This window comes from Panthera tigris, chromosome E2, assembly GCF_018350195.1.
Source record: "Panthera tigris isolate Pti1 chromosome E2, P.tigris_Pti1_mat1.1, whole genome shotgun sequence".
NCBI classification, from domain to species: Eukaryota; Metazoa; Chordata; class Mammalia; order Carnivora; family Felidae; genus Panthera; species Panthera tigris.
Genome location: NC_056674.1, coordinates 56,004,046 through 56,030,621, shown reverse-complemented (window position 1 = coordinate 56,030,621; position 26,576 = coordinate 56,004,046). Strand labels below are relative to the sequence as shown.

At 40.5% G+C, this 26,576-nt stretch overlaps 1 protein-coding gene across 9 annotated transcripts in view; it reads right to left on the bottom strand.

Annotated features, from left to right (window-relative positions):
* Nucleotides 1-26,576, bottom strand: part of CDH13 (cadherin 13) — a 1,026,978-nt gene that overhangs the window by 592,956 nt on the left and 407,446 nt on the right. Inside the window, exon 1 of one of the 9 annotated variants that reach the window (XM_042969569.1) lies at nucleotides 20,154-20,301. The exons of the other annotated variants lie outside the window; for them this stretch is intronic. Within the exon in view, the coding sequence (XP_042825503.1) occupies nucleotides 20,154-20,189 (36 nt within the window). The 5' untranslated portion in view covers nucleotides 20,190-20,301. Of the gene's footprint in view, nucleotides 1-20,153; nucleotides 20,302-26,576 lie in introns of those variants that run through there. 9 annotated transcript variants of the gene reach the window in all.

The window sequence follows — 26,576 nt, the reverse complement described above, 5'->3', positions numbered from 1 at the left end:
ACGTCTGTCCTGCCCTGGCACTGCCCACCTGGCATGAGCAAGCACTAAGTTCTTTCCCCAGTGGGGCATTAATGTTTGTTAGACACAGGAGGGGAAGAACCCAGAGGAGGTGGGCCTGGGAAATGGTGAAGAAAACTGTAGGATCATGGGTTTCGACCCCAGAACCCAAGTGGGACTCAGCATCTGCCTGCTGTAGAAGGGCTTCTCAGACTGGAAGCTGGGGAATCTTGGTTTCTATCTTGCCTCTGCCCCCACAGCTGCAGGACATTCTGGAATTTACTACTTTTCTGAAAGCACCAGTTTCCTCACCTATGTGATGGGTGGGGTGATCCTGCCCCCACAGAACTCCCATGAGGGATGTAAGAATGCTTTGCCAACTCCAAATTCCGTTCCAACATTGGCTCATCATTTATTTATAAGGCATGATGCCTGTCTCAGTCATTCCTTTGCTCTGGAAGTCCAGTGGCTCCCCATCTTATCAGAGTGAAAGGCAAAACCCTTACAAGGGCGTGTGAGGCACTATGTAATCTGCTCCACGCCGTTCATCTTCCAACCATGTTGCCTACAAGTCTACCCTTTACTGATTCCGTTCCACTGGCATTAACCTCCTTGATGTTCTTTGATCACAAACATTCCTACCTTAGGGCCTTGGCACTTGCTGTACTCCACCCAAGAATGTTCTACATCTGGGTCTCAGTGACTTGTATTCTTATCAGTCTGTATCAGTCAAGTCCTTCCCAGGACCCAATATCCAAAATTGCAAGATTTCCCTCAGAACTAACTACTTTCCTTCCATGATTTATTTATATCCATATCCCTGTCACCATCTCACATACCACATATTTTATTTACGTATATTTTTTCTCTCTCCCCCTCATCCCCAGACCAACAAATAAGACCTGTGAGGCAGGGATCTGATTTTTACTTTTCTAATTTACTATTCTAATCCTAATAAACCAGAACAGTTCTTGGTACCTGGTAAGTGCTCAAATGACATATGAATTGAGCGAATCGTGAATTGAATCGAGAAGGCAAAAGGAGCCTATGCGGAGTAATAAAATCCAACGAGACGCTAAGCTGTGTGTATTGACTGTTAGCAGAAACAGAGGTTATGCCTGAGCAGAGCAATCCGGATAGTTGGCTGAATACTGAACTGTTTTTTTTTTTTTAACGTTTATTTATTTTTGAGACAGAGAGAGACAGAGCATGAACGGGGGAGGGTCAGAGAGAGGGAGACACAGAATCTGAAACAGGCTCCAGGCTCTGAGCTGTCAGCACAGAGCCCGACGCGGGGCTCGAACTCATGGACCGCGAGATCATGACCTGAGCCGAAGTCGGCCGCTTAACCGACTGAGCCACCCAGGCGTCCCTGAACTGTTTTTGCAGGATGGTTAAGGTTTGGATAGACAAAGTGGGAATCAAAGAAAGTAGGAGAAAACAACTGAGACAACAGTACCACCATCTTACACTTACTGGAGCTTGCCATGCTCCAGGTACACGTTACAGACGGATCATCTCATTTAATCCTCAAAATAGCATGCTGGTAGTTACTATTATTAATCTTACGATGCAGATGAAGAAGCTAAGGGACAGGGAGGTTAAGTAATTTCCAAGTGGCTCAGCATTAAAAGAAGCATAACGTTTGGCATAGTCATAGTGTAGGTTGATGTCCTAAGGATCAAAAGTAATAACAGTAAAGCACTTTGCTCCTTGAAGAGTCTCACTAAGTGATGGCCATCATTATCAGTACAGTAGGCCAGAGAGATTAGCAAGAATTTTGGTTTTATGTCCTGTCTTTTATGCTGCCCAGAATGATACATAAGTTCAAACATGCTTGTGAACTCCTTCCATTTCACCTGCAGAAGTTCTGTCTTCTGTTGGACACATTGGAGGAACACCAGTGAGTAGGATCTTCATAGTCCACTATGCTGTCTAGCTATAAGTCTTGCCATTAATATTATGGAAACTTTCTGTTTTTAAAATTTTTTAATGTTTATTAATTATTTTGACAAAGAGGAAGAGAGAGAGCAAGCGAGCAGGGGAGGGGGAGAGAGAGGGAGACACAGAATCCAAAGCAGGCTCCAGGCTCTGAGCTGTCAGCACAGAGCCCGACACGGGGCCCAAACTCACAAACTGGGAGATCGTGTCCTGAGCCGAAGCTGGACACTTAACTGACTGAGCAACCAGGCATCCCTGGACATTTTTCATCTGAAGTAACTTTAGTATCTAAGCCAGAGATCAGACAGAAGATAATTGCCCTGTGACTAGCATCATGTATGTCCAAGAAACAACATTCTTTTCCTGCTTCAACATAGCATATTTTTAACACAGGAGCTCTCTGGATCTATCAATATCTTCCTGTTGGTATACTTGGCTGTCATCTACTGTAAGAAGTAGTTTAGAACAGGAGATGAAGGCATGACTGCTAGATTGCTGGTTTGTATTCAGATCCTAGCTCTGCCACTTACTGGCTTTGTGCTAAAATTGTCCAACTATTCTGTGCCACAGTTTTAATATGTATAAAATGGACATTATATTAGTACCTACACTGTAGGATTGGTGTAGCTATAAAAAGTGTGTGTTTGTGTATATACATGTACATGTATGCACACATATGCATATTGCATATGTCTATATTATGTTCCCCAAGTGTTAGATATTACTTTTCTTTTATGGGGTACATTCTGCAGTGCTATCTCTCCTCCACCAGAAAAGATAGTTGGTACTGACCTTAAAGAAGCAGCTATCGGTTTCAATTAATCTGTGTAGACCCATATTTATTTTACCTCTTTTCCTAGGGCTGACATCTTATCTGTTTCAATACTCTCTTGATTCACCCCTCAAAACGTTCCTTATCATAATCAAAATGTTTCAAACCAGTAAGAAAAATAAAATCTTAAGAGCAGCTAGAGGAAAAAAGACACATTAGGAACAGAGGAAGAAAAGATAAGGATGACAGCAGATATCTTGTCAGAAACAATGCAAGTCAAAAAGACTATGGAGCAAATCTTTAAAATACTCAAAGAAAAAAGAAATTCCATTCAGAATTCTAAACCCAGGGAAAATATCCCCCAAAGTTGGAGGTGAAATAAAGACTTTCAGATATCCCAAAGGTGAAAGAATTCAACACGAGCAGAACACCACCATAAAAAACATTTAACAGTCCTTCAGCTGGAAGGAAAGCGATACCAGATGAAAATACGGATCCACACAAAGGAAGGAAGGACCCAAGAAACGGTGGATATATAGGAAAGGTGACTTTTTTTCTTATTTTTTAAAATATGCCTTGAAGAGGTAGCTGCCTATTTAAGGCAGAAATAATAACAATGTATTATGAGGTTTATTTACAACATATAATAAAGTAATATGTGTAACAGCAATACTGCAAAGGTGGGGTAAGGGGAAAATGGAAGTACACTGTTGTAAGATTCTTATACTACATGTACAGTGCTGATGTTATTGGAAGGCAAACTGTGATAAGTTGAAGACATACACTATAAATCCCCATGCAACCACTAAAATGACCAAAGAATGTTTCTTAATGCCATGCTCTTTGGTTTGGTCCCAAATACTACTTAAGCTGTGGAAGTTAGGGAGGAAGAAATGATCACTAAGGTGGCCAGAATGCCCCTAGCAATTGGTGGGGAATTGGATGTACCAGTGAGATCACCCGTCAAGACCTGCTACCGTAACCCTGCGGCAGTTGTAAACGGTTAATTACCTTATAGACTTTGATCCTGTATGTTTACACTGATTCTTTGACTTTTCTGCATGCAAAGTCTTATTTTTTAAGGAAGAGAAATGCTGTACATGACAGTAACCCTATAATGTTGAACACAATTAAGTCTTTTTGAGGTGTACAAAGGGCCAAGCTCAGAAGAGAAGACCAATGTTGTAAGAGATGCAAGGCAAATCTATTGCATTGCCAAGAATTATGCTTTCTTTTTACATGAACTTTAAAAGGTCTTGGGCTGTGTGTATGTATGTGTAGAAATGTTTCATGTCTCTTGGACTAAATTCTTCTTTTTAATGATAAAAGCAAAGTCAACTGAATCACCCATCTATATGGTAATATCAACTTTTGTTGAGCAAAAACTGAGACTTAGCAAGGTTAAGCAATTTGTCCAAAGCATGAAGAGAAGCAGTGACAAGTGGGGGCATATTGATTTGAGTCTATATCAATATTTCTCCAGAGGTATACTCAATCTTTATATTATTCAAAGGACAAGATTAAGATTTTTTATTGTCAAAGATGTTCAGACGATTTTTTTTTATGATATTGGAAAATACTTTAGCATGGTCCTGACTTTCAAAGGCATGGGCACTTTCTCCTTTCAACTAAAACTCAGATATTAAGAACCCTGGTGTAAAAACCATCATTTTCAAGTGCAAATTGAACATTAGTCTTGAATCTACTCTTGCTGTAGATCAAAAGTAAAAGAGAAAATACCACCCTTGATTAGCATAGCATCATTTACATATGCAATCTCACCAGTCCCCTACCAGCTCACAACTGTGGTCAATCCAAGGAGATTAAACCCAAATTCACTAAACACATTGACACATGTCTGTAAAGCACAGGCTCTCATGTTAAGGACTTTAATTGGGATTCAGCAGAGACTCCCAGTCCCAAAAATTGAAATCATGAGTCGTGATGAAAATAAAATGTTCGTGGAGTGTGGTCGTAGCCTAGGGATGATTTTTCTGTAATTGTACCTTCATTTCCATGATTGGTCCTTTAGCTATGGTACTGAGAGGATGCTTTCCATCTCATATTCTAGGAGGTGTTGGATAAGTTCTCCAGGAGTAGGAAAATTGTCAAAGTATGCCCATACCAGCTGCAGACCATTGAAAGAGCTTTCTTTCCTGGGTAATGTTTGGTTTCTGGCTGCTTTCGGAGAGAGAGCTGTGGACCCATGGTACAGCTCATGATGATTGGGCTGGTTCCCATGATGTTGCTAAGAAATCAGCAAACTAAAGCAACCACGGCATTTCCTCAGAACAAATAAAAATGTGTCCACATGGAGAAATCCGTGTTATAGAGTCAATTAATCCAATGTTATAAGCGTTGGAGAAGAGGGAAACTGAGAATGGGGAGGACAAAGAACAAGAAGTTAATCTCACCCAGAATAGGCAAGGTGTGTTTGTTTCTTTTGTAGATGGAGTTGGAGTCCTAAGTGAAACCTAAGTGAGCAACATCAAGGAAGAAGAAAGAAACAAGGCACTTTGCTGACCATCCTTACCCTCACATTCCCATCAATAGCTCCTAACCACAATGCCTTCCCCTGTCAACTCAGAAAATTACTTAGCTTCTTTCTGTACAAAGCTTCACCAAAAACAGTATTACCATTAATTCTGTAAGTAAAACCGGTCTGCAAAACTTTCAGATCTTCACCCCCATAGTCACTGAGTCATGTTATACTTAAGGAAAATTAATTTACTAGATTTGCAATCTCAAAGGACAATCTAGATTTGCTGAGTGAGTCTAGATAAGGTTAGTTTCCTACTATTTGGGGGTAATAAGAGGTGTTTTTGGGAAAAGCTGGATGTGCCTGGATTTCCAATAGCTCAACAGGTATACTGGGGAGCCTGGGTGGCTCAGTCGGTGGAGTGTCCGACTTCGGCTCAGCTCATGATTTTGCGGTCTGTGAGTTCGAGCCCCGCATTGGGCTCTCTGCTGACAGCTCACAGCCTGGAGCCTGCTTTGGATTCTGTGTCTCCCTCTCTCTCTGCCCCTCCCCCACTCATGCTCTGTCTCTCTTTCTCTCTGTCAAAAGTAATTAAACATTAAAAAAAATTTTTTTTAAAAGGTATACTGAAAACAGAATTGCACAGCCACTAAGAGGCACAATTTTACTTTTAAAGTGGCAGAGAAAGAAAGTAGAAATAAAAGAAGAAAGAAAAAAATTACTAACAAAGGAAGACAGATGAAGCTGGTTTAAGGTATCTATCGATTTGCACTATTTTATTATATCAGTATGGTGCTCAGAAGGAACCAGGGCTGACAAGTTAATGAACTCTAGTTAGAAATTTCCAGATGAAGCTGAGAAGGGCATTAGCACCTGCCTTGTCCTAATCATCTGAGACCCTGCCTTGAGAAAACGTCTTGATCATTACAAGGGAGCCCAAATTATCTGCACTAACAATAACCATCAATCACATGCTAAGAAGACAAAGGTTGTGCGTATTAATGCAGGAGGAATGGGAAGCAGTTAACTCAAAGCAGGCTGGACTTGAATTAGACCTCAGTTCTAGTCCCTGCTCCATACTTAATAATTGTGTCACTTTGAATAGGTCTTTTCAATCTTTCTGAGACCAAGATTTGCTTCTATAAAATGAGAATAATAGTGCCTATCTAAAGATCGGAGGTGCCATAAGGTATGGATTTCTTACTATTTCAAAGTTCTTCTACTTGGTAGGATGATGTCAAATGAATTAGAATTTAGAGGTCCTTTTACACCAGGGATTCTTATTGCCTGGTGTCCATGGAAAATTTTCCGGATTCTGTGGACCTAATGAAATCATTTGTGCGGTTGTATCTGTTAACGCACAGATGTAAGGGATATACTTATTCTCAGAAGGCTTAAGAGCCACTGCTTTAAAGATTTCTTTCCTTTTTCTAGACTGTTTCTGATCTTATAGTTTTTTATAATGATTCATGAAACCACCATTTATTGAACACCCACTGTGTGCCACACACTGTTCTAGATGCTTGGGATACAGTAGTGAATCAGGTAGGTTAAAAAAATTCCTTCCTTCAATAAGCTAATATTCTAGTGGATTAACCCCTCAGGATAATTTTATGTCTTGAAGCATTAATACCTAAAGTGCAAGTTTAGAGAAGAGTAGTATTAGAAAGAAACTTGTGTAAGACCAACCCAAGACCTAGTGGCTGAGCCAAATATCAGGACCTGGTTTGAGCCGCCTTAGCTTTTTCAGTCAGGACTCATTCCAATAGCCCCAGGAATGAATGCAGTTATAAGGGACTGGAATTAGCATCAGAGTTAGTTATTCAGTTGGCCTGGCGGACATAAAATGTGTTTAGGATGTCATCCTTTGAGATTTTTTATAGAAAATGTCAATACCTTACTGATTTGGCCACTGGGCTTCTCAAAATACATAGAAGGGGAAAAATGCTCCTGCTCCTACTGGCTGAGAATATATGCTAAAGAAATAACTCACCTTATGATAAAAGAATATCAAATGTTCATGGAGCATTGTTTTTCTGATAGCAGAAGATGACAAAGGAGGAAGTAGGGAAAGGAACAAAGAGTCCAAAGTGGGGAAAAGCAGAAAAGAGAGGAAGGAGGGAAGGAGGGAAGGGGGGAAGGGGGTAAGGGGGGAAGGGAGGAGGGAAGGAAAGAAGGAAGGAAGGAAGGAAGGAAGGGGGAAAAGAGAGAGACAGCAAAAGAAAGAGAGAAAGAAAGAAAGAGAAAGAGAAAGAAAAGAAAAGAAAAGAAAAGAAACAAAAAACCACTGAAATGTTCCACAAAGGACTGTTTAATGTTTACAGATATTTTGGTTTGTCAACTGGAAGGTATACTGTGTGCCTTTAAAATAGTAAGATCATATGACAACAGAGAAAATGTTGATCATTTAATATGTGGAAAAATTACAATGCACACTTGTGTATAAACTATGTGTATATATATGCAATATATCTGGATGAGAAACAGAAGGGAATGTTCACAGAGTATTTTGTGGGGAGAATATGAATGACCTTTTTTTTCAAAATTGTTTTAATGCTGTTATAGATTTTACAACACAAAAGCATAAAAAGCATATGTGCCCAGATTTGTTTTTATTAGTCTGTATTGTAATGAATGTTGAAGTCTGGTCTGGAAATCAAATCTGCTTTGAAAATAAAGGCCTAATTATTGTTCTAAGTTTTAATCACTAGCTTGTGCAGTCTGAGCAGGAAGGCTTGGGAAGACTTGAGAGTCAGTCTGACAGAACTACTGAGAGTGATTCGTCTGTGCCTTTCCTCACTTGAACTTGAACCGAGAAAAAAAAATTCTTAGCATCTCTAACAGGGGTCTTGCTAGGGTGGTCTGAACCACAGAGTATGCTTGTAAGTTGGGCTGGGGGCAAGGAGGAGCCTGGAATCTGGGAAACGAGGGAGCTAGGAGAGAGAGAGAGAGGAAACTGGTGATTGGTGTAGGGAGAAGGGGAGAGGAGGACGACTCCCAGCCAAGGTCTCACATCTACATGGGGTGATCACAGTTTCAATCTACGGTGGGTTTAGCTGCTCAAACCCGGGCCTTTAAATTTGAGAATCCATCCATGTTTCTTGCTTCCAGCATCAAGTTTGAGGGATCTCAGAGGAACCTGACTGTCGACTGGTACCTTCCTACTCATAGTGCGGTCCTTAGAGCATCACCTATGAGCTTGTTAGAAATGCTGAGCTGTAGGCCCCACCCTGGACACATAGAATTAGAACCTCCATTTTTACAAGATCCCAGGTGATTTATTCTCAGGCACCTTAAAGTCTGAGATGCACTTGTCTGCATAATCCCTCAAACCTTTCGTGTTAGTGTTGACTCAGATCCCATCTATTTCCAGCCCTAAAAGCAAAGTCATAAGATAGAAGTGAATGGCAAAAAAGATATCACACTATATCTCGTGATATTGGTAGTTCACATCACATTCTAGAAATCAAGAATGGGACCTAAAGGCAATTTCCCACGGGGCTATGAACTCCTTCTCTCACCTCCAGGACAAAGACCAATCTGTGTGGTTCACCGTTGTAGTGGCAGGACTTGGCACCATAAATGGCAGCACTTGGCGAGTCAAAGTGATGAGGTGGGTGGGTGTGATTAAGGCCCCTGGAGCTCCTGAGGTACATGCATAACAGCCTGGAATATAAACTCTATGATGATAGGAAGTCTTATGTTCCCTGCTATGCCCTAGTGGCTGGACTAGTGCCTGCCACACAGCAGGTGCTTAGTGAGCGATGATTGAATAATATAGCCAGGACATTAATTATACAACGGAAAACATCCTTATAAAGTAACATTTATGGAGAACTGAAAGGCTATGAGCTAATGATTACATGTGCGATGAGGTGTTAATGGGCAGGAATTGTCCCCTGCCATTATAAGCTGTGTGCCTTAGTTTACACATCTGTAGAATGGGTTTGATGCCCACCTCACTGACTGCTGTGATATTTGACCAAGTGTATAATTAGATCTGAATCTAGAGTGCAAACTCTAAGACAAGGGTTAGCAAATTGTGTCTAAATGATCAAAGAGCAAGTATTTTGGGCTTTGTAGGCCAGGCTGTTTGTGTTGAAATTACTCAACTCTGCCATGACACCAAAGCAGCCATAGACAGTATATCAATGGATGGGCATGGCTGTGTTCTAGTGAAACTTTAATGATAAAATCAGGCAGTGGGTCATATTTGGCCCATGGGCCATGGTTAGTTAACCCCTGTTCTTAACTGCAATATACATTCATAATCATCACCTACCAGCTTCTAAATGTTGGAAAGAAACTTGAAATAGAGATCATTCATTTATCTGAAGTATTTTCTAATCTATAAAGTTTTAAAATACCAGATGAGCACATACAGAGAGTTTTACACATGTTGAATTATGAAAAGATCACACTTCTTCGGAGAAGCTCTTATTACACTTTATTTTCACAATAATCCCAGGGAGTAGGTAATAATACCTTTAGTTTATAAGACAGGGACCCAGACCCAGAGAGGGAAATCTGTTTTTACAACGTGGTATCAGAAATGGCTTTTGGCCCTAGGGGCTACTGATCTAGGTCAGACACATTTCGCCAAACCCTAGGCTTTGTGATGTGGCTCTGTGGGGAAACATCACCTGGAAACACGAAAGTGTTCAAGGAAATGAAAAGGGTATCACAAATTGTGTCCAAAGAATGTCAACAGCCTGCTTTTAGCTCTATTGTCCCAGTGACAATGCTGACATTTAAAGTCACAGTGCTGTGAGTTTTAAGCCTAATAGGCAGCAGGTAAGCACAAAACCCATGAAACTCGACAAGACACCTTCAGCATAAGAAAATAACATGTCAGAGTCACACTGGCCATGTGTCAACACAAGCTAAAGACATAGGGATTTAGAAGAGTCCTGCTGTCATGAGACAAAAGGGGAGTACACGTCTGAATTAAGACAGAGTCAGAACAGCAGGTACTTGTAAAATAGTTCCGTGATTCCCATGTGTGTGTAGGAGCTGGGAGATAACCACTAATGAAGCCCTTCCCAGTCATGGGGACTGTTCCAAAGTAAGTGTTCAACGAAGGTGGTAACTCTCCTTCCTCCTGCTTCTCTTATTAGTAACATTATTAAAGCAACCGGCTAGGCATCTCTCAACGTATAGGTAAGACCTTGTGTAATTAGTACCCGTCTTGTAATCAGTGAAAATTGGACTTAAACGTTTGAAAAAAAAAAAAGTTCTTACATTTAAAAATTCAATGAATGCTTAAGAACGTTAATAAATAATAATATGGTCTTGTCATCTGGAGGTGCCATGTTAAATGTTATATTTTCAATGAAGACAGAATGTTTTAATCTCATTATTTTGCCCTTGCTAGCTTTTTATACATATTTCAAAGCAGTTAAAATGAATCAGAATTATATCAACAATTTTCACCCAGTAGTATTTCTCTGGCAAATGCTATTAAGCTGAATTGAGTCGCTGTTCAGTTCTCTATTCAGCATAAACAACTTCAGGAAAAAATTGTTTTACTTTGTTGAAATTATATTCATCGCAATTAGTTGTGGTATGTATAAATTTTAGGCCAACTATGTGATTCATTGATGGTTTTGGCCAAATTAAATTTTGCCAGTGGGAACTTCTGATTTGTGGGTCGTGTTTTGTGGCTTTATTCTACCAAGACCAATTTTGCAGTTCTATAGTTTTGAAAAGAAGTTTTGATTCTTGCATTGATTTCTAGTCAATAATAAAGTTTCCTCTGTGTAGTTTTGGCCATTGTCATTTTACTTCATTCTCATTCTATGATGTTTAATTTTTCATAGGATATTTTTTTGTGGTTTTCCATGATGCCAGCAAAATTTGATCCTTCAGCCAATTTTCCCTCTGCAACAAATTTTACCATGTGCAGTTTTAGCTACTGCCTGTTTTAGTTTGTGTGTATGATTTCTAGAAGCAACATATTACGAACTGGATTCAAGGCTGATCGTCTATATTTATTTCTTGGAACAAAGAACATCAGCAAAGCAGACATAACACCCGAATTCAAAACATGGTCCAAATGCCAAGGTCAAAGCAGCAGTGTCAGAGTATCTTGCTTTGAAACTCAAAACTATCCAAGACTTTACAACATGGAGAATCCAATGTAGACTTAATAAACGCATTCCGTTTAGCTCAGCCCTTAACAAAGGATCTGGGCTGAAAATGGCTCCCTATCTTACGAGGGGCATTTTACAACCGTTACCCCCATGGAGTCTTTGTTATAGCTCCAGCAAGCCAAACAATCCCCATTTTACAGATTAGTAAACCAAGTCTCAGAATCTCTTTCCCAGAATCACACAGCTTATAAATGGGAGAGCTGGGATTTGAACACTGAATCTCTTAGCCACTAACACTGTATGTATATTGTCTAGATTTAGGGTCTCGCTGAGTTTTCTTGGTTGCGGGGGGTGGGGGGGGGTACCTATGACTGGCCTGCAGGGTCAAGGCTATATCTGAGAAAAGCTCTCTTCATTCTGCCTTAGACCTGACATGAATTTGAAAACATTAGTGGCCTACTATCTGAGCTTGTCATTCTATTAATAATTCTTATTGGAGTGGATCATGGGATCCACTCAAAGGTTCTGGTGCCCTGATGTGTTCTCAATTAGAGCAGTTGGGCACATGCCTTCTGTGTTTATTTTGGCAAAATGTTGACTATCACAACTATGCCCCGTGAAAGTCCTCAATGGGTATTAGCATACTGAAAGCCCTGAGAAGTCCTGTAAGCGAGAAAATAAAGCCAGTGTTCCCCAAATATATGTATTTGAGCATGCAACATATAGTGACTTGTTTGTTTACCTCCCTGACATTTATTCTCCACCTCTCCTTGCTATAGAACTTTGAGTTTGTTCAGAGCACCAATGGAACAGACAAGCCTGCTGTTCCAGCCTTTCTTAGAGCTGGGGGTAGCTGTGTGATAAGGTTCTGTCTTGTGAGAAAAAAATACTAGATTTCTGGTAGCTTCTGGGAAGACTGTCTTTACTGCAAAGAGGACAAATGTACATGGCTTACCCTTTTTCCACTCTTTCTACTTTGCTGATGTGATAGTTGGCCATGCAGCAGCCACCTTGCAACCATGAGGGAGCAAGTGTGAGGGTGAAAGTCAGCAAACGAAGGATGGTGGGAAGAAGTAGAGGGAGAGCCTGGCTTTCTGACAGCATTGCTAAGCAGCTAAACAAATCCCAACAGTCAAATACCTGGGGCTACTTGTTCCACAAGAAAAATGACCTCTACTTCTTTGAGCTATTCGGAATCAGGCATGTTGTTAACTTGCAGCCAAATGCATCTTCAGTTGATACATTGTCAATGTTTATTTCATAAACGAATACGTTTCCCCCTTATCTTGAAAGCTGAAAAACACTCTTCTCTAAAGTTGTTGACATGGATTATTCTCCACAAATGTGCTCTGAGAATGGGCACATAGTCATTCTGCTACACAGAGTGGCTAAACCCCAAAGAGAAGGTGAATACTTCTAGATAAATGTGAAAAAAAAAAAAAAGACAAGAAGAGGCAAACAAAGACTCCTGACATTCCACATCCAAACAGTCCTTTTCAAAGTCACAGATCCTCTCCCTGACCACCCCTTGCTGAGTTGGCCCCAGCCACATCAATTTCCCCAGCCGATAATGCAATCAATTGCCTCCAATCTTTTGTTTATGTGATCCTTAGTTCAAAACCAGACACAAGCAATTTGTTGTGTGTAAAAAATGCCACTTATGACACCCAAATTTACATCTGAAAATTGATTTGTGTCACATTAGGATTTTAGGACGGCCTCTCCTGGAAGTCGGCACAGCCACAAAGTGTAATAAAAATTATGATGGGTCTGCAGCAGCATTGCTAAACTCATTGTAAATTTCTGGTCTCCAAAGAGCCACAGTTGGTAAAGTATTATTGATGAGATGGTGAGACTCACCTGGAACCATCTTTCTTGATGATTAATATTGACAACTCAATAAAACATGACCTGGGATAGGCAGAAGAGTGTTATAATAGCCCAGCACCCCTCATTATATATAGCTTCCCAACCAGATGATTAATATCAGGCATGTTAAACAATTAGAGACCTTCTAAGATTAAAAAAGTTCCAAGCGTCGAGAAAGTGGAAGTCTTATCATAAGTCAACTGGTGCATATTGAAAAGAAGTTTCTAACTATAGTTCTGTTGAGTTCCTCTTTGAGCGGGCATCTTTTCCAAAGCCAATTTCATTATTCATCTTATTGGAAGGCAGCAAAGAGGAATAGAGGGAAACAAAGAATTTTAGTGGGGCTGACGTGCCCTGGGGTCTGTGACGCACGAGTTCCGTGATATTGAGCGTGTCGGTAATTTCTCTAAATCTCAGTTTCCACACCCACAACACGGGGGGGGGGGCAGTGACCTTCTGCCTCCTCCAGTGGGTATTAAGACTGCACAGGTGGGAATTATGAGTGCCCATCTTGCCTCCTTTCCAGCTTTCCTCTCCTGATTATCCTTTCTAACTTCACCACATCCTTGTTAATCCTGTTCAGCGTGGAGTCATGTAAACTGTCCTAATGTGTTGTTCAAACAGGTGGCACGCACCCATTGGGAGTTCCCCTCAAGGGTATGTTTAGAATCTAGTGAGATGCCGTATTTAAAACTGTATATTCCATACCAACACATTATCCTTTCCACTTTAGTTATGGGAGAGTCTGAACTCTTATAAATATCCAATCACTATCTATTTAGTGGAGACATTTAGAGAGCGTGAAAGCCCATGTTTCTTTTGTGGTTCTGAATCATTCTTATTAAGGATTAAATTAATTGCTCCCAAACTTATTTCTTATTTCCCCATAAAAAACAAGCCATCTTATCCGAAAAGTTGACAGAGAAGACACCATTCAAAACATATCATCTGGGAATAGATAGAAAACATTTTTCTTTTCCTTTGCATGCCTTGTGAAACAAATGTAGGGATGCACTGTTGCTGTTGAAACAGCAGCCTCAAATGCTTTTGCTAATTAATATTGACTTTGTGGGGGAAGAACATTTTCTTGCCTTTCCCACTTAAGTTGTTCTCATGCCAAATCTCCAGATTCTGTGCTTTTATTCTGTATCCTCATTCTAGAGCTACAATTTCATCTCTGTTGCTTCAGTCCATTGTTGCAACTTGGTGAGATCTTTCTGAAGCTGGAAAACTATCATCTATTGTACTGGCTGGTACCCTCTCTTCATTGAAAAGCATGCTTACACCCTATTCTCTAAACTCCAGAACGATCCCTTGTCTCGTCTAGGTGGAAGGCTTTGACACACGTCCCAAGCACTGTGTAACTCCCCTTTAGCACAGGTATAAACCCCTTGTTTGTGCCTGTCTTCCTCCCTAGATTATCAAGCTCATGCAATACAGACCACTTCTCTCTCATTTACCAGCGTATCTGCAGGGGCTGCCACTGGGGTTGACACGTCGCTGGAGCTCAAGAGTAAAAATGGTCAGGTTGTTTTGAAGTTAAAAGATGATCTGTCTCAGCAGCTCTTTCTTTACTAATGGGGACTGCAAAATAACCCACTAACTTTCTGCTGAGGTTCCTATGCCATCCACTGATGACCCTCCTTGGGGGTTAGAATAAGACTCTTCTCATTGCTTCTTCTATATTCTGAGGGATACAGTTTTTACTTCTTAGGGGTGTGCAAAACACAAGCAGACATTTTTTATTTTGATGGTGCAGGACACTCAAAGTATATATCACTGGGACACTGGGCCCTGGGGCTGGTAACTAACTGAATCTTAATTTTATTGCCTCTAAAATATGGCTAATAATAGGATATGTCTCAGATTTGTCATGAGAATTGAATTAGATAATCATAGTGCATGCAAAGCATTTAGTGGGGGGCCTGGGTGCAGAAGAGGAGGAGATGGGGGGAGATCACTCCCCACCACCCTCCCCAGTCAGGTATTCATTCAGTAAATGTCTGCTATGAGAAGGAGAGGGAGTGAAACCAAATTTTCCCTCCACATCTTCACGCACAGGCATTCAAATTTTCCTGGGTTTGTATTTGGAGCCTCAGCCAATCGGGACCAGGCAGCTGGCCGTCATCCCCAACCTGACTTGGCCTTCCTTGAGCCATCTCCAGAGAAGAGAAAGCTGAAGGATGAGACAAAGGGCCCTTCCTACTATGGATGATTCTGGAGAGAGCACTTCATCACCATGACATCTGATACTCTATCTCCAGAAGGCAGAGCCTCCTTGACCTCCACCCATGCCATAGCATCACTGGGACGAATGGAGTAAAGCTGATGGAGCATTGCAGTGTCCTTTAAAAGGGATGAGGCAGATATGTCCTTGTTATTAGTCTGAATATGAAAGTACTTGTAATGAGCGTCATAGCTTCTGTAATGTGCTACTTCACTTTACCCGGTTGACATTATCCAGCAAGTGCTAGGCTACAATTAGAAGTAAAGCTGTTTTGGGGCACTTAGGTGGCTCAGTCGGTTAAGCTTCTGACTCTTGATCTCAGCTCAGGTCATGATCTCACGGTTCATGGGGATCTAGCCCAGCATCGGACTCTGCACTGACAGCGTGGAGCCTGCTTGAGATTCCCCTTCTCTTCCTCTCTCTCTCTGCCCCTCCATTCTCTCTCTCTCTTTCTCTCTCTCTCTCAAAATAAATAAACATTAAAAAAAGAAAGTCGTTTTGTAAGGTTTTTCTGCCAGAAAAATTTGCATAATATATATATATGTGTAACTTCCATTGTTTTTTCAGAAATCATTGATCATCGAAATAACTTATCTTTCTAGCATAGTATCATGCAGTCATTAAAACTGTGTTCTCGAAAACAACTTGACTGATGTATAAGAAAAGCCTCATAATATATGTACTTATAGAAATGGAAGAAATACGTTTGGTTACACACCACTTATTCTCCAATCTTCTGTTTATGCAATTATGAGTGAGAGCGAAAGTTGAATAACAAGGACAATGATAACAAGGACAGCAAAAAGAGTGTCTAATTTGAATTTCCAACATGCCAGAGTCATACGGGACATTTGTAACATACTGTTTCATTTAGTTACTGTTTGCATACCATGGAAGTATTATCTTTATTAAAGTCTCATAAAGTACATTTATGATTGTTATTCTTACCACCCCATTTCACAGATGGGGTGATTTAATTTCAGCTTAGAGAAGTTGTCCCTTTCTTCACTTTCAAATCAAGTGTGTGTCAGACTGAGGTTAATTTTATGTTAGAAACAAAGTTATCACAATAGCAGTCAATGGAGATAATATTAATAAACAGCAACATAAGATAAGGTAAATAAATGGTGGTACATCCTTACAATGAATAATATTCTGAAGCCACTGAAAATGATGTACAAATTTGGCTGGAAAGAGCCTAAATGTCCATCAATTGATGGATGGATAAAGAAGATGTGGTTTATATATACAATGGAATACTACTTGGCAATGAGAAAGAATGAAATCCTACCATTTGCAGCAATGTGGATGGAACTGGAGGGTATTATGCTAAGTGAAATAAGTCAGTGAGAGAAAGACAGATATCATGTGCTTTCACTCATATGTGGAACTTGAGGAACTTAATGGAAGACCATGGGGGAGGGGAAGGGGAAAAAATAGTTACAAACAGAGAGGGAGGAAAACCATAAGAGACTCTTAAATACAGAGAACAAACTGAGGATTGATGGTAGGGGGGGAGTAGGGGAGAGGGGGAAATGTATTATGGGCATTGAGAAGGGCACTTGTTGGGATGAGCACCAGGTGTTGTATGTAAGCAATGAATCACGGGAATCTACCCCCAAAACAAGACTTCACTGTATGCACTGCATATTAGCCAACATGACAATGAATTGTATTCTAAAAAAAAAGAAAATTATGTTCAGAAGATTCTACTTCCAGTATAGCTGAGTAGCTCCTATTTGACCAACCATCCTGTAGATAACAGCCATAAACTCTTGACACCATATAATAAATAACTACCTGGGAGACCTGGAGAATGAAATAAATCAGGAAGAAACTAGGAGGGTGTGAACCCTTTGAGGGAGAAGATGGTACTGGGTGAGTTTCCCATTTTTATGGCTCTGAGTCCTAGAGTAGGATCAGTCAATGTCAGATAGGCAACTAAAAAAAGTCTGTTGGAAATCCCACAGTGTTGGGGGCTTACAGAATATCGGACACGCTTCAGGACAACAGCCATGATACCGCAAATGGGGAAAACCCTGACAGGAGAGACTCAGAGATAGAGTCCCAACTCCTGCGTATACACTTGGCCCAAACTCTGTGGATGATGGCTATGAAGCATGCGTGCATGGGCAATCTCCGAGCATCAGTGTTTGAGTTGCCACTCACCATAGGGGAGGTGGAGTACTCATCTTTGAGTTTAGCCAAGCTAAAAACAGAATGAACAAACAAAATGCTCGTTTGGAGGAACTGAACAGAATCCAGAGTGTCTACATCTTATCTTTTACCATATTCAGGATACAATCTGATATCTGATGGGCACTGAAAAGAAAATGACAGGGAACTATGACCCATTCTCAGAGGAAAAGGCAAATGATGGAGACCAACTCCAAGGATCACCCAGATTTTGGAACAAGCAATTATGGTTTGAAAGCAACTATAATAACTATGATCAAGAACCTAAAGGAAAATATGCTTAGAATAATGAAATGATAGAAAATCTCAGCAGAGAAACAGAAATAATAAAAGTGAAACCAAACAGGAATTCTAGCCCTGAAAAATAAAATCTATCAAAGACAATAATCACCAGTTGGCCTTAACATCAAAATAAAGACAAAAGAAGAAAGTCAGTCAACCTGAATACAAATCAATAGAAATTATTCATAATGAAGAAAATGGAAAGAAAGAAAGAAAAAAAAAACATGAACAAATCTTTTCAGGTACCTGTGGGACAATATCAAAGGGTCTAGTTTTCATCCCAGAGATTGGGAAAAAAAAAATGTTTGGAGAAATAATGGCTGAAGATTTCTCAGATACGGTGACACATACAAAATTATACAATCAAAAGCTCATCAAATCCTAAGAAGGACAAATATAAATAGAACTTCATGTAGGCCCATTACAGTTGAGCTGCTGAAAACCCAAGATAAAGAGAAAATCTATAGAGTGACCAAAACCACACATACCTCTATTTTATTCATGAAAAATAAGTCTAAAGGGGTCATATGTGAAAGTTAAAAGCTGTACACTTTTTGGAGGAAAATATAAGAGAATATCTTCTCTACTATGGGGGTAGACAGAGATCTCTTAGACTATAATAGTAGAAAGCTATAGGTATAACCATAAAAGAAAAACATTAAACTGAGACTTTATTAATATTAGGAACTTCTGCCCAACAAAATATATGATTAAAAGATGAATAGTCAAGCCACAGACTGGAATAAAATATTTGTAAAATATATACTGACAAGGGACTAGTGTCTAGGATATGTAAAGAACTCCCATAAGTCAATGACAAAAAGACAAAAAAATAAAATAAAAATTGGGTAAAATATTTGAAAAGAGATCTTAACAAGGAAGAGGCATGAGTGGCCAGTAAGCACACGATCGTTAAAAGTAACGCAAATCAAATCTACAACGAGACCCCACTGCACACTCACGGGAGTAACTAAGGTTAAAAAGACCAGCAACATGAGATGTTCATGCAAATGTTTAGCTACAGCCACTCACATACATTGTCGGGCCACTTTGGGGAAAGGACTGGCAGTTTCTTAGCATCCCTAACATGAATCTCCTCTATGATGCATCAATTTTACCCCTAGGTATGTACTCAAGAAAAATGAATACCTATGTCCATACATAGACTTTTACATGGGTAATTGTTTACAGCACTTAATTTGTGGTTGTCGAGAATTGGAATCAACCCAGGATCCATCAATAATGAGGGTGGATTAACAACTGTGCTACATTTAGGTGATGCAATACTACTTAGCAATAAAGAGGAAATAAACTGATGTATGCAACAATATGCACAAATCTCACAAGCCTTATGCTGAGTGGAAGAAGTCAAATAAAAATATATATACATACTGTATGATCTCACTTGCATAGTATTCTAAAACAGACAAAACCGATCTATGGTGGAAAGAATCAGAAGGGTGACTAGCCACTAGGGGCGGTGAGATAGACAGTGACTAGAAAGGGTCAGGAGGGGACCTTCTCAGGGAATGGGATGGTTTCTGTCCTGATGGTGGTTTGGATTGCACATTGGTATGCATTTGTCAGAATCCAAATGTTATGAATAGGATTTGGGGTAACATGGTATACACATTTTACCCCTAATGGAACAGAAAAGCTATAAACATATCAAAGTCTAATTAATAATATGCATGCAGGGGCACCTGGGTGGCTCAGTTGGTTAAGCGTCTGACTTCAGCTCAGGTCACAATCTCACAGTTCATGGGTTTGAGCCCCACATTGGGCTCTGTGCTGACAGCTCAGAGCCTGGAGCCTGTTTTGGATTCTGCGTCTCCCTCTCTCTCTCTCTCTCTCTCTCTGCCCCTCCCCCACTCACACTCTGTCTGTCTCTGTCTCTCAAAAATGAATAAACGTTAAAAAAAATTTTAAAACAATAATAAGCATGCAGATGTATTTGGGGGGTGGTGTGGTACACATCCATCACATACTTTGAAATATACAAAAAATAAGATGGATTGATGGATGTTTATTGGGACAGACTGATGTATGTATATGTGTTTTATATATGTATGTTTTATATATGTATGTATATGTATCATATATACATATATACATATACATATATATATATATGATAAAGGAAGTAAAATATTCATTGCAGGATTTAGGTTATGAGCACATGGCTATTCAGCATGAACTTCTTTCAACTTCTTATCTGAAATGTTCACAAGAAAATGTTGGTTTCAGCAACTATTGTATGAAATGGAAGGGTGGGTTCCCCTAATGTTGTAAGCATACCTGCATCCAGCCAAGGAGGCTTGTAGGTCTCAGCATCCCTAACCCAGACAACAGGATCTAGAAGAACGAGGCATGGTGTTGGGTTTTGATGCAGACGCTTGGAATACTTAGAAGACAAGATAAATGCTTCAGTCAAAAATTGGTTTGATATGAAACATTTGGGAAACTTGGCTCTATTATTTTCTTTCTTTCTTTCTTCTTTCTTTCTTTCTTTTTCTTTTCTTTCTTTCTTTCTTTCTTTCTTTCTTTCTTTCTTTCTTTCTTTCTTTCTTTCTTTCTTTCTTCCTTCCTTCCTTCCTTCCTTCCTTCCTTCCTTCCTTCCTTCCTTCCTTTCTGGAATACTATCAAACAATACTCAAAAGCTTTTTGTGCCAGAGGAAAAAAGCCTGGTCATGCCATCACGTCGAATTTGATGCCCATATGAGCCACCTGGTCTCCTCATAGTTCTTCTTTTTCCCCCTCCCTTCCAGTTTTACGTTTGTCAGGCAACACGTCTGGAATCAGCAGACCTGAGTGCTGCCTCTGCCACTTGTCAGTTTTCGGCCATTCTGAATACTTCCCTGAACACTTTTAGACCTTTTTTTTTTTTTCTTGTCCTTTGTGGTTTTGTCGCAGAGCTGCGTCTGCCACCTCAAGGTAAAATCTAGCTCCACATCTGCATTGAGGGGGTTTTTACAGCGATTCCACCCATGAACATGCTCCGTATCAGAGCTTTAACGGGTCTGGCTTCTCCAATGTACCTTCTATCTGCAGAGCCAATTGAGGAAACTGCCACCTTTGCCAGAAGCACAGGGGACATCTAATCACGAAGAAAAGGAAGGCTTCCCAAAGAAGATTGATTTGTCTCTATTGGAAAAGTCAGAAAAATCCCACAGATAGCATTTGCTTTCAGTCATTTTGCAGGGACCCCTTGTGCCACTGAACAGAGTGCTGAGGTCAGCCTGGCAGGGAGCCTCAGAGGTAATCTGAACACAACACTCCCAATGTGCAGTCGTGTGACAAAGGTATGAATCAGCCACGGTGACACTCAGAAACCACAACCCACCTCCCTTCGCATCCACGATCTCGCTGGACCCTGCCTGGGCCATTCTGGTTCGAGACCGCTGTCACTCCCCCAAGGCTGAGACAGGGGAAAGTGGCTGGGAATGACAAGCCCAGCCCAAATGCTTCCTCATCAATTGTGACGTTAATGCTGAGAGAGAGATCTCAGGGGTAAACCTTGGTCAGGCCATTGTCACACGTTGATCTGCATAGGGCCACTTAATTTCTCTCCTTGGCATCCCCCCAAAGCAGACCCTGAGGCAAAGCCTTGGGTGACAGTCTTTCTTTGGGAGATGATGGCAGGAAGCACATGGGAGTGAATAGGGAAGTGAGACAGGGCAGGGAGACACGTGGAGACAGGATGCATTGATGAGACTGGAGCTCGATCCCCCTGTGACCCTCCAGCAGACAGCGGGGAACATGCCCCAGATCTGTCCACTGAGGGGCAGGAATGCTGGAGTGTTCATCCTCACATCCTATCCCTCACTGGCTGAGGGGCCCTGGGGGAATTCTCAGCTCAGCAAGCTGTCTCATAAGACGCAGAGGAGGCTCTGGAGGGAGGAGATCTATGCTGGGGGACGGCAGGCAAACTCAGAGGTGAGTCTGGCATGAGGGACAGCGACCATCTCTGTTCCGCTCTTTTTCTAATTTAGTGTTGTTCAGACAGCACAGCTTCAGTGTCTGGAAGCAGCAGATCCGGATTTGAATATTGAACTTATAACTGAATACTGATATCATGGAATCATTGAATCATTGACTCATCAGCAACTTACTTAGGCTTTGGGCATTAGTGTATCCCCGTGTGTAAAAATCGTATCTAATGCAGAGTAAGTGAGGTGATGACTGAGAAGGAGGATTCCATAGACTGCGGTACATAAAAATCAGTCAATAGTATGGAGTTGTTACTTTGTAGCTGTTACACTGTACTAAGTATGTTTTTTATATATATCTCTATATCTAAATATCTATATAGTACATGTATACATACTGTTGCAGTATACTGCATGTAACACTCCATAACATATTTATAATACATTGTTATATCAACTATATTATACTATTATCATCATATTATAATATCATATCTATTATTTTAAAATCCTGGTGGAGAGCTACAGGCAGTACCAGGGTAACCGATACAGGGATCCTTCTGTAACCAGGCGGGCCACATTTTTTTTTTCTTTGCTTGTCCGAGATCAATATTTTCTCTTTACATAAATACAATCTTCAGTAGGAGATTCTGGAAACAGCTCCTTTAAATCTGGCTGGTAGAGGGGCGATGGTGAAATAGGGGAAGGGGATTAAGAGAAACAAACCACCAGTTATAAAGGAAGTAAGTTATGGAGATGAAAAGTACAGCATAGGGAGTATAGTCAATAATATTGTCATAACGTTGTATGGTGACAGATGGTGACTGTACTTATCATGGTGAGTGCTGACTAATGCACAGAATTGTCGAATCAATATGCTATACACCTGAAACTAATATAACTTTGTATGTCTACTATATTTCAATAATTAAAAAAAAATATAGCTGGTGTGTTCCCAGGAGAATTTTAGGGACAGCAGCGGGCAGGGAGATGTGGCGAATCTTACCGCCTTGTGGGTGACTGCCTGCCTAACTGTTGACACACGGTTATTACATAGTGGAAGCTTACTAAATATACAGAGAAAGTCAAAGTTCCAATACTCCGTTTATACAAAAGGAAGGGAAGGTGGTACAGTAACTGAGAAAGATCACACACACAAATGCACGTCACACACACACACACACACACACACACACACACACACAAGAACTCGGTCACTGTCACGGAGCATCCTTGCTTCCACGAGACGCTGTTTCTGACCAGCCTGGAGATTTACTGGAAGCTCTGGAACCAGAAAACTTGTACTTGAATTTCAGCTTCACAACTACTAGCTTGCAAGCCTGGCTCAGGTACTTAACCTCTGGGCTTGTGTTTCCCCATCTGTAAAGTGGGGATGGCTGTAGGGCCCTGCTGGGCGGTGAGGAGGACTTGGTGAGTCGAGCACCCAGCGATTCTTAGTACCTGTTGCCATTTGAAATGTGCTTTCGGATCCTAGCGTGTGCAACTACTCTCTGAAAGGCCACACCATCTTAAAACGCCCGCATTTCATGCGCACATTTATAAAAGCAGAATTTTGGAGCCCACGGGTAATTTAGAAATCCTCTAGGGCAACCATTCTCCAGCTCTTCTCCAACTTGGGGGCTCTTGTTAAAAATGCAGATTTGGTTCAGTAGGTCTGAGGTGAGGCCTGAGGTTCTGCATTTCTAGTAGTGATGGGAAAGTTACCGGTCCGTCGATTACACTTTAAGAAGACTAGCCCCCTCATTTTCCAGATGGGACCCAGACCTATGTTGAGATAGCCCAGACCACACAGCTAGTGAAAGAAGGCTCATAATTAGAACATGATGTTTTGACTCTGTATTTGGGGTCCCCCCAACACTTGAACACAAATGTCATCCAGCTCCTGACCAGAAATTCTTCCCAGGTAGTTGCAAAAAGGAAAGGCATTTCTACTGATATTCCATGGAGAGGGGACCCAATGACGAGTTAGAGTCCTCTGGGGGGAACTGCGTTTGCTGTCTCCAGAAAGGACTGTAGTTTGATGTTCGTCAGACGTGTAGCATTTTTAATAGATACAAGCACTGATCAGCAGTCTGGTCGTTGTCAATGGGTTAGTTCAATTATTGGAAAACTTTATTATCTTTGGAAACCTTGAACATATGAGCCTGTGTTTTAACTGTACGTTTTATGAGATATGAATAGTGATTAAGTATTTCTAGTGAACATTTAGGATCCAGTTAAGATGTTTTCAACATAAAAATACACATGGGGATTTAAAAAACTAAGTACAGAGGCACCTGGGTGGCTCAGTTGGTTGGGTATCCGACTTTGGCTCAGGTCATGATCTCACAGTTTGTGAGTGTGAGTCCTGTATTGGGCTCTGGGCTGACAGGTCAGAGCCTGGAGCCTGGTTTGGCTTCTCTGTCTCCCTCCTTCTCTGCTCCTCCCCGAACTCATGCTCTGTCTCTCTCTCTCTCTCTCAAAAATAATAAAATAAAGGTTAAAAAATTTTAAAAAACTAAGTACAAAAAAGTATGTAAATTAATTTTTATGTTGATTACATATGGAAATGATCATATTTGCATGTATTGGGTTAAATAAAATATACTAATTCAATTGATTCAATATTAATATAAAATTAAATTAATGTTACACAAGTTTCTTTTCCCTATTTAAAATGCTGATACAAAAAATTAGAATTGCATGTGTGGCTGAAATTACATTTCTATTGGATAATGGTTTCGGTACATGAATGGATGGATGGGCATACAGATGACAGATGGATAGTATCAATCCTATATATTTAATTTACAACCTACACTTAATATAAATTAGAGATACATAATCAACATACATTTAAATTATTTCAGAATTCTCTCATGCATGCTTATTCTCTCAAATTATATATGCACAGATACATGACATGTATTTCAAAATCTTTGTTCCAACATTTAACGTGGTTAGATATCGCCCACAGAGTCTCACATTAAAATTGCCTTTCTATGTTTATGACTTGAAAAAATGACTACTCCCCCTGCTAGTACTTGAAAGTTGACTTCATAAATTATTAGTTTCCCAATAGCATGGGGAGAGAGTCTGCAGCTCCCCAAAGTGAACAGGCCACCCTTTGTCATTGACACGCACCATTAATGTGCAGCAAGGCAGTGGATACCCTCCTCCTCCTTGCAGAGCAAATGGCCTGGTGCTTTAGTGGAGGTCTGGAGGAGCTCTCCAAGAAGAGCAGTATGGTCACTGGTAGCACAGGCTTGTAACTTGGCTCTACCACTTAAGATGCATGGGAGCCCCTTTGGACAAATTATTTAACCTCCTTGATCCCAGTCTCCTAACTTGAGAAAAAGGGACCATGAAACCACACGTCTCATAGAGTTGTGTGGGGTCTGGATCACATGTTATTTGTGGAAGACTTGTTGCAAGGCACAGACGACACCTTCAGTCCACTGTGGTTTTTGTGGAACAGACTTATGACCCTCATGCATAATCAGATCTCCTTTCTTCTGAGGATACAGAACAACACACTTTCCTGTCCCCTTTGCAACTGGACGGGGCTGTCGTTATGACAATCAATGGATTACAGAAGCAAATGTCATCCGTCACCTCATGGACAGAATATATAGTTGTGAATGCAGAAGTCAGAATGCTCTCCTCTGCCATGGACAAGTCACGTGTATCCTGTTCAGATGGTGCTGTCATGGCATTTTGGGGGCACAACTGCATGGAGCAGAAGGCCCCTCTAACAAATATTCATTGTGTAGTATAAGCAATAAATAAACATTTGTTTAAGTCACTGTATTTGGAGGACTGCATATTATTGCAGCATAACTTAACCTAACCTGACTCACAAACTAATTGCCTAAGGCAAGTCCTCTGCTGAAGTAGGTCTTTGGCTTTCCCAGGCTTTCCCTGAGCTCCTGATCCACAGCCTTTTATCACAGCTAAACATAAATTTCTTGGCCATTCCCTCCAGAGTCATAGAAGGGATACATACACCCAGTCATCTTGGGTGTCTCATCTTCATTCACTCCCACCAACTTTCTCCTTCCTGAACCTAGTTACTACAAGGATTTCTTCTGAGAAAGTGGATTATATAAGTCATGTTTACATTCCTAAAACAACTTCTGCTTCTAAAGCAGCTTTTATGACCAAGATACTTTTTTTTAATACTGCACCAAAGCTATTAAAAAGAATGGAAACTACAGATCATAAAAATGTCAACAGTGAAACACTCATTTCCATGCAAGTTGTGAAATAAAATCAATATATGCTAACTTGTTCTTTAAGAACAAAGGAAGAAAAGGGGGCATTTCAAATGTTTGTTATTATTTAATCCAAACTCATGGATCCCTTGCTGCTTATGTCTAGAGGGAACCCCAAAGGTCATTATGTCTAACACCCTCAAATTATCATCAAATTTAGTGGTTCATGTCAAAATATGTAGTTATAGGGACAGAGATCACATATACTTCCAATAATACATTTTTGAAGAATAGTTAATGATTTTGCAGTTTTCCAGAAGTGAAGGAAGCTGAGATTTGTTGCTGCAAGAGCAGAATTTCTTAATAAGCATGCCAAGAAGCAAGAGGATTCCAGAACTGCCAGTGAGATATTTTAGGTGAAAACAGTTTTTCTATCTTGAGAAGCATCAAGTTCCTTAGAAAATGAGTGAAATTCTTCTCAAAGATTCTGGGAAATTTTCGAGTGCCATTGGCCCAATTTTTTATCCTTTCCTAATTTTTTTAATTTCTTCATCTGGTCCCCAGCAACCAGTGACTGC